Source organism: Eleutherodactylus coqui, chromosome 10, assembly GCF_035609145.1.
Source record: "Eleutherodactylus coqui strain aEleCoq1 chromosome 10, aEleCoq1.hap1, whole genome shotgun sequence".
Lineage (NCBI taxonomy): Eukaryota > Metazoa > Chordata > Amphibia > Anura > Eleutherodactylidae > Eleutherodactylus > Eleutherodactylus coqui.
Genome location: NC_089846.1, coordinates 52,872,301 through 52,887,011, shown reverse-complemented (window position 1 = coordinate 52,887,011; position 14,711 = coordinate 52,872,301). Strand labels below are relative to the sequence as shown.

At 42.5% G+C, this 14,711-nt stretch overlaps 1 protein-coding gene across 1 annotated transcript in view; it reads left to right on the top strand.

The window, feature by feature from the left end:
* FAAH2 (fatty acid amide hydrolase 2) overlaps nucleotides 1-14,711 on the top strand; it is a 30,226-nt gene that overhangs the window by 11,909 nt on the left and 3,606 nt on the right. The window contains exons 6-8 of the mRNA XM_066580998.1: nucleotides 2,043-2,160; nucleotides 4,334-4,453; nucleotides 12,640-12,739. Of these exons, the coding sequence (XP_066437095.1) occupies nucleotides 2,043-2,160; nucleotides 4,334-4,453; nucleotides 12,640-12,739 (338 nt within the window). The remainder of the gene's footprint in view (nucleotides 1-2,042; nucleotides 2,161-4,333; nucleotides 4,454-12,639; nucleotides 12,740-14,711) is intronic.

Genomic DNA, 14,711 nt, shown 5'->3' with positions numbered 1-14,711 from the left:
TGTAAAAACCTAATAAATATACAATATATCACTTTTATAGTTCATCCTATTGGGAAATCTATTTTTTTTATTTAAAATCCAAGTCTGACATCACCCATTGATGGTGAGCAGTGGGGACCGCCACCGGGCACCTTTTACAGCTCCGGGAACTGAAACTAAGAAGAGTCTTTATGGGGGAACAAGAGGGAGTAGACGGAAAAAAAAGACCTTGTTACAGTCAGCAGGACCGCGGCTAGACATCGTCGGACTCAGCAGGGCAAGCAGCCCTCTTGACATGAGGATATGAGGGTCCTCTTTAATCCAAGCTCCTGTCTCAGTCACAGGGCCAGCATACTGTTAGATGGTGCCCTGTGTAGGATTATTTAGGTGCGACCAACCCCAGGAGAACCACTATAGAAGAAGAGAAATTATGGGCTGTGTACACCTTCACAACTCTTTTTTTTATTTCATTCCCCCCTCTTTTACCATATCATCCTACCTTCTCTTGTCTCAAGTAGCATCTCTCATCGTTCCCTCAGGTATCCATCCTCCCTCAAGTAGCTACTCTTGGGTATCAACCCCCTTCTCCCACAACCCGCCATCCTCCCCCAAGAATCCTCATCCTATAAAGGTATTAGTTAAGCCCCATTTACACGCAACGATTTTCACTCACAATTCGCTCAAACGATGTTTTTTTGAGAAATAATCGTTGCGTGTAAATGTTACCATAGTTTTCTTTTCGGCAGAACGATTATTTTTAGCTGAGCTTAAAATTCATTGTTCGGCCAGAGAGCTGATAGCAGGGACCACACACTGTGTTTCTACACAGGAGCGCTGATAACATTGTATTCAGCTGCAGTCCCGTGGGAGAACAAAGTAGCTGTATGCAGAGAACAGACCATCTGCTATTCTCTGCATACAGCGCATGGAGGCTCATTTACATGCAAATGAAGATAATAAGCTACTAATGGACATTAGTGACCATTACCAGCTTATGCAAAATGATCACTCAAACTGTCAATCATCCTATCTTTTGAACAATTGTGAGCGATCATCTTTGCATGTAAATGGGGCTTAACTCCCCTCCGAAGATATAAAATCTTTCTCATATCTCCCAGATATCGCCTATCCCCCCTAGGTACTGTCTGTCCTTCATCTGTGCTATAACCTATAGGGATGCAAGGAGCCCCATGAATAAATTTGCATATTAAGATCACCCAGCACTGCTCTTTTTTTGTTTTGTTTTAAACATCAACATTTTTAATAAGGATTAAGTTTAATACCGTTAAGTAAAAATTGTCTTAACTGGGTGAACATCTGTATTCATGGAAAGAAAATGATCTGTAGTTCACAGGCCAAGATGGTGATCCTGGGTATTTCTCAACAAAGTTCTGGAGTTCGTATGAACGGTTGTTAGTCCTAACCCAATTGACTGGGATAAATGATAATTCTCTCGCTGTTTCAGGTATCCCGCACTAGGTCCATTAGCGTGAGATACCTGTAACAACTTTGTTCCCAGATGACCAGGGATGATTCTCTTCTAAGCCCATTGGTGCAGGTTCAGCATTACCAAAGGGGAAGGTTTGGAAGAACTACACCTTCAGCCTTTCAGGTGTCTTAACCTTTTCTGACTGGCCTGGTAATCTTTTCCCAGACTGTATCTGTGACACTGCAGTACACACAGAGATACTCCTGCTTCAACCTCCATCCTGCACCAAGCACCTCTCTCAACTACTTCCTGTCTCTTCTTCCTGCTCTGTTCCCGCTCCCTCTTAGACAAACTGTACCATTAAAAGGGAAGCAACCTAATTTAACATAGAACAATAACAACTTGTACCCCCATTACAAAGAAATAGGACCTCCTCAGAATCGCCTACTTTTTAGTCAAATGCCAAGAGCCTAATCCAACTAGTTGGTGGGGAACCAGCAGTATGATACTGTTATCTAAACTGGACTTTAGTTCCAATGAAGTAGTTTTATGATGGGAGGTTAGATTGTAACCTGTATGTATAATCTGCTTTTACTAAGAAACCCTTTCATTGTGTTATTTATCTTTTTATTAGGCTTTCTCTTGATACTGAAGTATCTGTGCGCAGTCTGAAGTTTTTCTCTATGGAGAATGATGGGGGTTGCCTGTTTGTGTCTCCAGTGGATAAAGAATTGGTCCAAGCACAAAGGAGGGTGAGAGGCTTTATTGATGGGTGATGGGCTCATGCCATAATAGTATGGCACAGACAGGAGTCTCCGAGGACTTGTGCCATACTATTGATCTCGGGCACTGCCACTGTTTCACCACAACTAGTAACAGGACTGTAACACGCAGTCGTGGTCCTGCTGGAATGACATTAGTCAGAGAAACCTCTGATCTGTTTAACCTCTTGTTTGCCACCATCAAAGCAGATTACAGCATACAATGGTAAAACCAAGTAGGAATCCCTTTAGAACTGCCACAGGAAATCCCTCTGACACGCTTTGTATTGGAGGTAGACTGCCCAGGGTTCATTATGGATACCTCCTGTTAGGGCATACAAAAGCCTACCTACTTGAAGTACGCAAGCTATTGTACCTCTATGTATAGAAGCACATTATTATGTAAAATCATAAACAATAGAAGAATTAAAAAAAAAAAAAAAAAAATGTAACACTCCCCCAACCCACCCACGCTGTCATGGACTATTTCCTGTAACATGGATGCATTTTTACATGGACAAATTTAATAATGCATCCGTATCGCAGAAAATCACCGTTGGCAGAAAAATTCCCAAAATGGAAAACTAGAAATCACCGAAGGGAAAGACTAATCTAAAATATAACCTTTATTACCTAAATTAAAATTTCGGCAAAGGTAATATTAAACAGACAAACATATAGTTCACAATAGCACTGTGTTCACAGTGAGAAATAGGTGAATAATGGAGAGGTTTATAGCATATAGATACCCCATCAAATTGAGGGCTATATCCCCAATTTTGGTTATTCACCCATATATTAGTGGGCCTCTCATATCTCTCATCCCTCTTCTCAGATAGTACACCTCTGACTAGTCCACCTGACATCCAATTTTCAAATGTTTGACTATTCACTTTAAATAATTCCTCAGTTAAGCTTGTTAGCTATCGCATAGGTGGGTTGTCAAACCAGCACAACTGAAGATAATGTGCTGTTATATATGTCCCCCGATGTCTGAGAAGTCTACCAGATGACCTAAACACGCTTTGTCTTATATAAATTCATCAAGCGACACATTCATTCCAGCATGCTCCTTCCTAATATTCAGGCAAGGATAGCATATCTATGTCCTCCCGGTATTGTCGGTGATGATCTATATCAAGAAGCTTGTATAGACTTCAGTGATCTATTGAGGGTTATCAAAGTGACCTAACACTAAGTTACATATTGATGTAAAATTGCATCAAGCATATACCCTAGTGTTTATCACTTGGATGAAGTTCACATAAGTGCTACAGATTCTCTTCATGCAAAGACATTGAATGTCAGGGTGTTCTACTTGTGCTCAGAGATAGAAAACCCAGCACATCCACATACGTTTCTCTTGTATATAGGAAACCCTGATATATTCCTCTTATAATACATATACGGGGCTAACAATTCTTATTGGAGATCTGATGTATCATTCCCTTTTTTTTTAAAGTTTTTGTATATCTGAAGCCCCCCACCCCCACCCCATCAACGCGTTTCCGCAATCAGTGAAACAAAGATTGCTTCATCAGGACAGAGTTATGCAGTGTCTTTCAATAAGGCCCTTATGGCCTGTGACGTTTTTAGAAAACATTAGAGGGTCTATGCGACCATATTAGCCGCTGTTCCGGCTCAGATAGCAGTGTCAAAGATGTCTTTGACACTGCTAACAATAAGACGGCACATATGTGGAATATATTCTTGCCTTACTTCAGTTCATAGCATGGAAAAATGTCATTTTATGACAAAGGCCAGCAGAAGCGCTGTTTAATAGCCTCGATGGTTTAGGGAAAGCCAAGTTGGCTAGTGGAAATAATTTGCGCAGTGTTTTTAATAAAAAGTAGTGGATGCCGCGTAGAATCTGCTATTTTCACTCCAGTAATCCTGTCCTCAACTGAAAGGTCAGATCAGCCTTTTGTGAAGAATTACATAATGTACGTTCCATATATCAGTGTTTTATCACAACAAAACGTAATGGTTGTAACTGTGTTGCCATTTGTGGAAACTATTGGGTGTTTAAGTGCTACTGCCGTGCGAGCGATGTACTATGCCAAAGGCACTGCAAACTGTAATACAACTTTAGTGAAGACTTTGGAAATAAAATACTGCTATTTTCATCTTCTAAAATAATTGTAAAACTTCTATCATTCTGCAGGTCGTCCAACATCTAGAAGCTGATCTTGGAGTCAGTGTCCAGCCCATCAACATACACCATTTACGTTACTCTCTGCAGATATGGTCTGCATCCATGTCTGCTGATGGTACCAAAGGGCAGGTAAATACTAGTAGTACTTGTAAGTTCCTGCAGGCTCTTGAAATAACTGTATGTCTATAACTTGGAGATGGTTGAGGTTGGACCTCGGCTATATACAGCGATTCCATTGAAATAAATGGAGCGGCGGTGCACACGTGTGACAGCTTCGGCCCCCACTGATGAGCAGGAATGTGCTTTTGTGGGACGTCACCTTGGAGTAACTGTAGTAACTAAACAATTAATAACTGCTCTTGTGTTTCAGTACCAGACTTGTGTCTTCCACAGGTTGTCTTGGACTGGTATCAACCATATTGTTGGCCTTTGGTAGATACTAGTATGGTATTGAGGAGCATAGCCATTGTTTAGAGGTTTAGTTAATGATATTTTGTTGCTCATCCCATTGTCTTGGACGTCTGATGTCCGCAGCGCCCACATCCGAACTTGTGGTTCTATGACTATATGATACATAATAACTATGTTCTTGTAAACATGCACAAATGGATCCTGGCCGGTAACTTCTATCCTTCCCTATCCGCCGTTGTACTTTCTGCTTTGACAAGACAAACTACATTCTTGACATGAAGGGTTATTCTCCGTGTGCGGAGGACGTGTATGGGGAATATAGCTAAAACGGGGATTGTTCTCTGCACTATTGTGACATGACAGTGTACAGATATCTGCAATTATTGTGCACAGGACTGTTAATATGAGGGGTAAATATTGATTCTAGTAACTCTGGCCATTGTTGTGCAAAAAAGTTCATCCACAGTAGATCCCACTGGAGAAGCGTACCACTCGGATTACAACTTCTTTGGCATACTGCAATGCCCTATAAGTGGTCTTTACTTTAGACGATGACCTACAACGGAAAGTGTAGATGTGCTATGCTGTAAGTTATGTCATTTTCTAAGGAGTTTCTGAAGATACGAGGACGATACATCTAGTCATACCCATGCTTCCTTGGATTATGTAGGAATTTGGTCTGATTGTTAGCCGAACAGAAGGCACGGGTAGGTGGTAGACAGAAATGAGGGAAGAGATATAGGGCGGTGTAGTGCTATAGAGAGATTTATGGATCAGAGTGATGAGTTAAATTGGGTTCTATAGTGCACGGACAGCCAGTGCAGTGACCGTATCAGGGTGGAGGCATCGGTGTACCGGCTGGACAAAAAGATGAGCCTGGCTGCTGCATTCAGGATATTTTGGAGAAAGGAGAGTTTAAAGGGGATATCTGCCCTCTTTTCAACTAATGACCTCTGGATAGGTCATCAGTAGTTGATGGACAGGGTAGTTGATCCGCTGTCCATCAGCTGATCCCTGTCCATCAGCTTATCGTCTGGCCCTCTGTCATCAGTGCTCAGCAGTGGAAGTGGGAGCGTCGGTTAGGGCTGCATGTGACATTCTGATCTGGTGAAAAGCAGGAAGTAGAGAAGCTCCCATTGATTTCAATGAGAGTGAAGCCAGCACTCCAACTTTCTCTTCTGACTGCTGATGGCGACGTCCATCCCGCTGCACTGGATAGCGGGCCGGACTATCAGCTGGTGTTCGGGGATGCTGAGCTGCGGACCCCTGTCCATCAACTACTGATGACCTATCCAGAGCTTAGATCATCCGTTAAAAAGAGGGCAGACAACTGCTTTAAAGTGGGGAAGATCAAACAGTAGTGAGTTTAAGTAGTCAAGATGAGAAAGGTTATGGGCAACAATAAGAATTTTTGTTTTTACAGTAAGAAAAGGGCTGATTCTAGAGCTGTTTTTGAGGTGTAAGTGACATGATCTTGCCAGTGATTTAATAGGGAGCACAGGAAAGATCTGAGTCAAATATGACTCCAAGGTTGTGGACATGCTTCCTAGGAGTTATGGTAGCAATACACACCCGAATGGAAATCAGCTTTAAGTTCTTTCGCAGGTGGTGGAAATAGAATAGTTTGGTTGTTTTAAAGGTTCAGTTTTACGTAGAGAGGACCTGTTACGAGACTGGTCAGACAATCGCTGGTGTCTTGCAGGGGTGATGTCTTGGGAAGAGCTATATGATCGATTGTCATCAGCATACAGCTGGTATTAAAAAGCCAAATCTACTAATAGTTTGTCCAGTTAGTTAGAAAAGACGAGAGTCCTAGGACCGGGGTGGGCTTGACCGGAAGGCAAGGAGGTATGACCCTCCTGAGCCCTCAGCACAGCATGTTTAGGGTCACTCAGACTCCTAAACCTGTAGATACACAGAGGCTCCAGACCTGATGAAGAGCAGCTACTGCTGATGGACTGTATGACAGACCAAGAACCCGATGAACTCTCGACTGCTGGTACAGCTCTTAGGATCTTCTTCACAAACAGACATGCATACTCTACTTTCTGATGGAGGAACTAGGGGAGGAGGAGTGAGGTTATGTTGCTCCAGAAGAGCGTGCAGCATCTGACGTCCTGTGTATTAGGATCTTCTGAACAGCTTTACCGGTGGCCGGAGTTCATCAGGTACTGCGTGTGTAAAATCCCAACGGGAACAGTGAGGGTCCTACTGTATATTGCAAGGGACCACAGAACAAAAAAAGGGTCATATAGAGGGAAGTCCTGTTAGAAGTTAGGATCACAGTGGGGTCCTATTAGTAACTGGGGTCACAGTGAGGGCACTATTAGTGGGACCACAGCGCAGACACTGTTACTATTAGGGGATACGAAAAAGTCTCTTAGGGGTTGTGACAGCAGAATGGGGAGAATGTGCAGATGTAGGTTGTGGCTGGAAGAAATCTCAGTGGAGATCTGGAGCTAGAGAGAGGAAAACCAAATAAGGACAATTTCAAACCTGCCATCACTGGAGGTACCTGCACTATGACCACTATCACTGTGTAGCGTCAGTATTTGAGTACATAAGATTTAATTATTTTTTTTGGGGGGGGGGGGGGGGGATTCTGAGTTTTACTATGGGGAGCTTCTACTCTAGGCCCGCTTGTTTCATAGATCCCTATCATACTGTGACTTTAGATCAGTAGACCCGCAGACGGCCTGGAACACATCTGTAAAATGGTATGCTCGTCTGTATCTGTCCATATAGAGAAGAAATATAGTTCTTGGTTCTGGTGTTTTATTTATCCTGAGATTGGTTCTGATACTGTATTTCTGTACGAAGCTCAGTTCTGGTGCTGTATTTATGTTGGGCTTGGTTCTGCTACTGAAATTTTGTCGAATAGATGAACAAGTTAAGGATGGAAAAAACATGGTGTGGCTGGTCGCATATAGCCAGCCGATGCCCACTTGTAGTGGTCAAAAATTTTGCTAGTCATTTATGTAGCCATGGTTTGGTTGTGTGTGGCCTGCCGCACCATGTGTTTCCACCTCTAGGCCGAATGCCCACGGACGGATTATCGCTGCTAAATTCGTGGTCCGACACCTGCCGCAAATTCCGCAGCAATGACTGTCCACAGACATGCTGTAGTAAACAATTCTTCCCTGCCGACGAGCGGAAATCAACTATGATATTTTTTTTTCTTTTCCGTTCGCGAGGGAGAACCGCAGCTTGTTCTATTCTGTGCGGAAAATCGCACGGACGGCTTCCACTATGGTCAGTGGAAGCCATCTGCCATGTGATACTTCCGTACTGAGCTCTGCGGAAGTACCGCAAGAATCCGCGTCACCGCCCAGCGCCGACGCGTCATGCTCGCCGGGTGAGACACTCATGGTGGATCCGGAGAGGTGAGTATGGGGTCTCTGGGGGGGCGCCGGGTTTGATTACGCTGTGATATTTCGCAGTTGGAATCTGACCCGGCCGTGGGCATGAGGCCTTAGGATGGGTCACTACTCATTGGCCAGTGCGGTGTGCTTGCTCTCCAAGCAAAAATATGCCAGCCAGCCCCTGCCTATGATCAAACCCCAAGAGCAGCAGAAAGTGTAGAAGTAGAGCCAGCAAATGATAAACTAATTGAGCAGCCAGAGAAGTAGGAGGAAAACCGAAAGAGCGGTATCTTTAAGGCCAATAGAATTGAGCAAACTGAGGAGATGGTGATCTACGGTGTCATATGCTACAGGCAGATTCTAAAGAATGAGTAGAGAGAAGTCATCATTGGATCTCTTCATGAGGAGATTGACACTTTAGTAAGGGTTGTTCCTGTAGAATGTAGATTTAAAAAAACATGGTTGTAAGGGGTCAAGAAGAAAATTTGCAAAGACATTGCTGATTTAACCCTTTCCAATCCACTGTCTGACGTCTGAAGACCTTCTGATTGCTGTACAGCTCCAATGTCTGAAGACGTTCGGCAGCGTATTCTTACTGTATATTGCTGGTCGCTCTGTTTTCGGGGGGCCTCTCCAGCATGTCCCATAGCGCAGTACTGGCTCAAGCCAGCAGATGGTGCCATTGTATAATGGCAGAAAGAGAAAGCCCCCTAGGAAACTCTGAATCCAAAATTGGATTGCAAAGGGTTAAGTCTGGAAATAAGTGTTTTTCGCTTGTGGGATTTTTTTTTCTGTTGAGAATTTAACAGAGGAGGGAAATATATCTGAAAAAAAAGAAAGCGGTTATATATTGTAGTGAATGGACTGGTGACGTGACAGCTGAGGAGAGACACTGGATGAGATGGGAGATACAATTAGGACTGCGCTTCACAACATAAATGGTGAATATCAGTGGGCAGCAGTGAAGTAAAAACAACAGGACTTACCAGGTGTTCAGCGGGGTTCTCTCCTGGGAAACCCCGTTAGCACCTGGCTGAGTGCTGAGGAAGGTTGTTTTTTTTTTTTTTTGTTTTTTTGGATGGGATGTAAGAGAATAGTGTCACTAATGCAGGTAGTAGGGCGAGAAGAGGAACCTGGAGACTTCTGTTATTGGGTCAAATGCTGAGGGTGACCTAGAGAAGGTGCTGGGAGGACGGGGATCAAATCCCTGAGGGATTGGGAGATTTCCTGCAGTGTGGTTAGTTTTCAATAAATGGCTAGGTCTTCAGCACTGCAATGTGTCCTAGATAACTAATCAGGTTATTTGGGATGCAGTGATGCTAATTCAGTAGTTTTTTTTTATTTTGCTTTGTTTCATTGTTTTCCCATAATGTTGCAATTTTTACGATAAAAACTGCAATGTTTGCGGAGTGTTAAGGCCCTTTTACACGAAAAGATTATAGTTTGGAAAAATCGTTCAGATGAGCAAAAGTGAACAAAAATTATCATTCAGTGTAAATGCAGCCAACAATTGGACAGTGAACGATAAATTGTGTGCTTCTTTGTAGAGGAAGTTTAATATTTTTTAAGTGCAGTGAAATGGAAAAAAAAAGAAATTTCACAATTTTTGAGCAGTTTCGTTTTTACGATCACAGTGCAGATTGACTGCTTTGTGGGTCCATGTGATTATGGTGATACCAGATTTCTATAATTTATTTTTCCCCGTTTACTACTTTTAAAAAGTAAAACCTTTTTAAAAAAATTGCTTTCCATCATATTCTGAGACCCATATCTCTATTTATTTTATCGTCGATTGAGCTGTGAGGGCTTGTTTTTTGAAGGCCGATCTATAGTTTTCATTACGGGTTTAGGGGTCTCTGCAGCTGTTTGTTCACTTTTCTATTCAACATTTTTGGGAGCCAGGTGTTCATTGTGAGGGATAAATAATTAGTTCAGACATTTACAAACACGGTGATACCAAAGTTGTGGGTCTTTTTCATTTTTTACATTTGTTTATAGGAAAAATGGGGAAAGTGTTTTGCTTTTTTTTTTTTCTCTCTCGAACTTTTAACCCCTTAATGACATGGCCTATTTTGGCGTTGAGGACCAAGTGATTTTTTTCGTATTTTTCCATCTCCATTTTTCAAAAGCCATAACTTTTTTATTTTTCCGTGGACGCGGCCGTATAAGGGCTTGTTTTTTGCATGGCGAGCTGTAGTTTTTATCGGTGCCACTTTTGGGTACGTAGACAATATCGTAAAATTTAAAAAAAATTTTTTTATGATAACATGGAGATAAACCGCATCAATTCTGCCATAGATTTCTTTTTCTTTTTTTTACAGCGTTAATCATGCAGCATAAATGACACACAATTTTTTCTGCGGGTCGGTACGGTTACAACGATACCAAAATTGTTATATTTTTTTTTAGGTTTTTACGCTTTTTTGCAATAAAACCCCCTTTTTTTTGGAAATCTTTTTTTTTTTTCTCTATAGCTGCAGTCAAAGTCCTGTAATTTTTTTTTTTTTTTTTTTATGTACGGAGCTCTATCAGGGCTTATTTTTTGCGAGGCGAGCTGTAGTTTTTATTGGTACCATTTTGGTGAATGTACGGCTTTTTTGATCACTTTTATTGCACTTTTTGGGAGGCAAAATGCTAATTTTTAGCTTTTTTTTTTTACACTTTTTGTCGTACAAAATGAAAAGTGTGTTCAACTTTTTGTACACGTCGTTACGGACGCGTCAATACCAAATATGTGGGGTTTTCATTTTTTCCCCCTTTTTTTATGCTAATATTAGAAAAAGCATGAAAAAGGGGGGTTTTTTTACATTTTTTTTTAATTTTTTTTTTACATTTTTCTTTTCTTTTTTTTTACACTATTTGAGTCCCTCTGAGGGACTTGCAGCAGTATGCCTATGATCGCTGTGATAAGGCATGGCAGAGCTACTGCTCTCCCATGCCTTATCGCCTATACAGCGATTATAGGCACAGGCAATACAGGACGCCAGTGACATCGCGAAAGCCGGACGGAGACACAGAGGGATCGCGATCCCTCTGTGAACTCTTTCCCTGCCGCGATCTACTTAGATCGCGGCAGGGAAGGGGTTAACAGCGGGGCGGCGCATCTCTGATGCCCCCCCGCTGTTGCAGCGGGACGCCGGCTGTGAGTGACAGCCGGCTCCCGCTGCGGGATAGCGCGGGATCTTATGTGATCCTGCGCTATCCCCAGGACGTACCGGTACGTCCTGTTGCGGGAAGTACCAGGCTCCCAGGACGTAACGGTACGTCCTGGAGCGGGAAGGGGTTAAAGGGGTTTTCCAGGCAAAAACTATTGATGACCTAACCTCAGGATAGATACTCAATAGTTGATCAGTGGAGATCTGCAGCTTGGGATCCCTAGCGATCAGCTGAGTTCCTGGCCCGCTGTCTGTGCAGTGGATCCGAATCTCGGACCCCCAGTGCAAAGCCATAAGTGTAATAGGTGGCTTCACTCCCATTGATTTCTGTGGGAGTGAAGTCTCCTAGTAAACTTCCTGTTCTGACCCCAGTGATGATATCTGGCCCCACTGCGCTGACAGCAGGAAAGGCGATCAGCTGGTTGCTAGGAATCCCAAATGGCCAATCCCTGAAGATGTGTCATCAATAGTATTCACCCAGAATACCCCCTTAATATTTATTCTTTACTATTTTATAACCTCATCAAACCTTTTCCTACATCTTTATTTAGTTACCATAGAGGACTTTAAGTAGCATCACGTGATCGCTTGTACTATATACTGCAATACTTCAGTACTGCACTATATAATGGTTTTCAATGTTTCCTATTAAGGCATCCATGCATGGCAGCTCTGGGAGCCTTCTCTAGGCTTGCGTTTGCACCCCAGGCAGAGCTGTAAGGACACAGATGATGACTGCTTAGACACACAGTCACTTTTGGTCACATCTAAATAGTTAACTGCCATGATTGACATTGGCTGCAATCGGTGGTATAGAACTGAATATTGTTCCTTTTAGTATATTTCACCCAAACTGCTGCTAAAGCTATAGTCACATGTTGTGGATTGTATCCAGACCTTTGAGTGAATTCTGCTTTGTTCACAACATTTCCGATCTACATCAGTCAGAAGCATCCAGATATAATCTCCCCATTATCATCTATTCTGCAGCTATTAGTGTGTTTGACAGATTTACACTGTTATTTTATTCATTGTCTTTAATATTTGAATATCTTTCATCTTATGCTGTACAATTGCAATAGGTCCCCCCCCCCCCCCCCCCCAACCTCCACTCTCAGAGATTTAGCTATCAGTTTAGAAGGCTGGACTGCTAGTGTTCAACCTCACTTCCCACACTTGGAAGATTGCAATATGTAAATGTAGCTTTTGGCATTTATAGATTTGATATTAATTATTGTCTGAATGTTTTTGGATTTGATTTTGATCTACTAATGCGTCATACAGTACTATAATATATATATTTATTTCAGTGTCTGCGGAGTGTGAATGTAGAATGCTGTTATGTTTAGAACTTTCTTGTAAACTCCAACCTTTTCTTCTACTTTAGAGTTTTACTGAGTTGCTGGCAAATGGTGGTTCTATGTGGCCAAGTGTTGAACTTCTAAAATGGATGTTTGGTCTATCGAAGCACACATTACCAGCGATTGGTGAGAATTTATTTCGCATTTTGAGTAATGCTGGACAAATCCACAAAGATGTTATGGTGTAGGGCTGTTCTGTCATTCTTTAGAGACCACTAGCAGAACATCTCACGCATCTTCTGGCTTATCCAGTCAAGCAGAAAGCTGCACAACACGGTAAGCTGTGTTCATGAAGAAATTCATCTCAGGCAGGGGGTTACTGCTTCTCTTTTGGAGATCCATGTGGTGTAGGGGGTCTTACAGGCAATGCTCCCTGAGAAAAGAAATGCAAATTATCTCTCCTCCAGACGGAAGAAATCACACTCTAATGCCACATATTCGAGGGGGGGCTGATAAGTATTGAGCCTTACACAGAAATAATTGAGCTAGGAAGCTGAACCTGCCGCACTATTCTACATATTCCCCCAGGATGTCAATGCGCTTGTGACATCTCTCCTGCAGATTTTTCAGTCCCTACAAATAGAATTCTTCCGACTGCTGGTCAAACCACTTATTTGCAGCATTAGTTGCCTCCCAAACAGTTGTCCCTTTTAGGTGTTTTTTGAGATTGAGGAACAGACGGTAGTCAGACGGAGCCAGGTCAGGCAAATGGGGTGGATGGGGCATCAATTGAAAGCCTAAGGAGGTCATTTTTGCTATCCTGGCACCTGCAGTGTGTGACTGGGCATTGTCATGCAACAGGATGACACCTTTGGAGAGCTCTACTTGACATTTTTCCTTAATATTTTGCCTCAACTTTGTCAACAATAAACAGTAATATGTTGCATTGATGTTGAACCCTTTGAGAGGTTGTCCACGAGCAGAACTCCCTTCTTATCCCCAAAAAATGGTTACCTTTTGCTTCTACACTGACCTTTGCACACAGAACTTCTTTGGCCTGGGTAACCACTGTGCCTCCATTACTTAGACTGTTCCTTTGTCTCTGGACCATAAGAGTAGATCCATGTCTCATCACCAGTTACCAGCTTGTCCAGGAAATCTGAGTCATTTCTTGCAAAATGCTCCAAAACAGCCACCGATGTCTCCACACGTCTCCCCTTCTGTTCAGGATCCACTTGGCTGTAAGCTCTCTTATTCCCAAGTCGTTATGGATAATGGCAGTAACTCTCCCACATGATATCCCCAGATATGTAGCCATACTTCTGGCTGATATTCGGCGGTCTTCCATGATCATGTCATGGATGGTTTTCACATTTGCAGGCAAGTAGACGGAGAAAGGCCTTCTACTGCGTTTCTCACTTTCAGCACCAAAATGACCAGTTTTAAAATGTACAACCCAACATTTATCTGTTGCATATGAAGGGCCGCTGTTACCCAAAGATTGTGACATTTCATCATGGATCTGCTTTGTACCTTTTCCTTGGAGAAACAGGAACCTGATTATGGTCCTATCTGCTTCCACACTGAACGTCTTTGGAGATGCTGCCATGTTCACTTTAGACCAGCAAAAAATAAGATAAGTTAAAACCATAGGGAGTTGGGTTTTGTATCATTGACTATAGATTGAATAGACAAGTACACCCTGCAGTTTACAGCTTACTAGCTCAGTTTTTTCTGGGTAAGGCTCAATACTTATCAGCACCCTCTCATAGGTAGTTACCCTGCAGGTTAAAACCCAACCCATTAAAGAGCCTTTGAACCTGAATGGATTTTATCCAAATTGGACTCTTTCCCCCCCCCCCCCCCCCCCAAAAGGAAGGGCTTTCACTTTTATTGAAAAAATGGCTTTATTTCAATCAGCCGATAGATACAAGATATAATGTGATGCAGCACAGGCCAGCAGTATAATGAATATCACAAGCATACATTGTACTAGAAGAGCACAAAATACAGTAGAGGCAAGACAAATTACACACCACACAACCAACATTGTAGTGAAGCTACACCTCATACAACAAGCGACAAGAAAGTGGCGAGGAATAAGGGAAAGGGAGTAAGGCTTCATGTTCACTAGGAAATTCGGGCCCGCACGGATTCT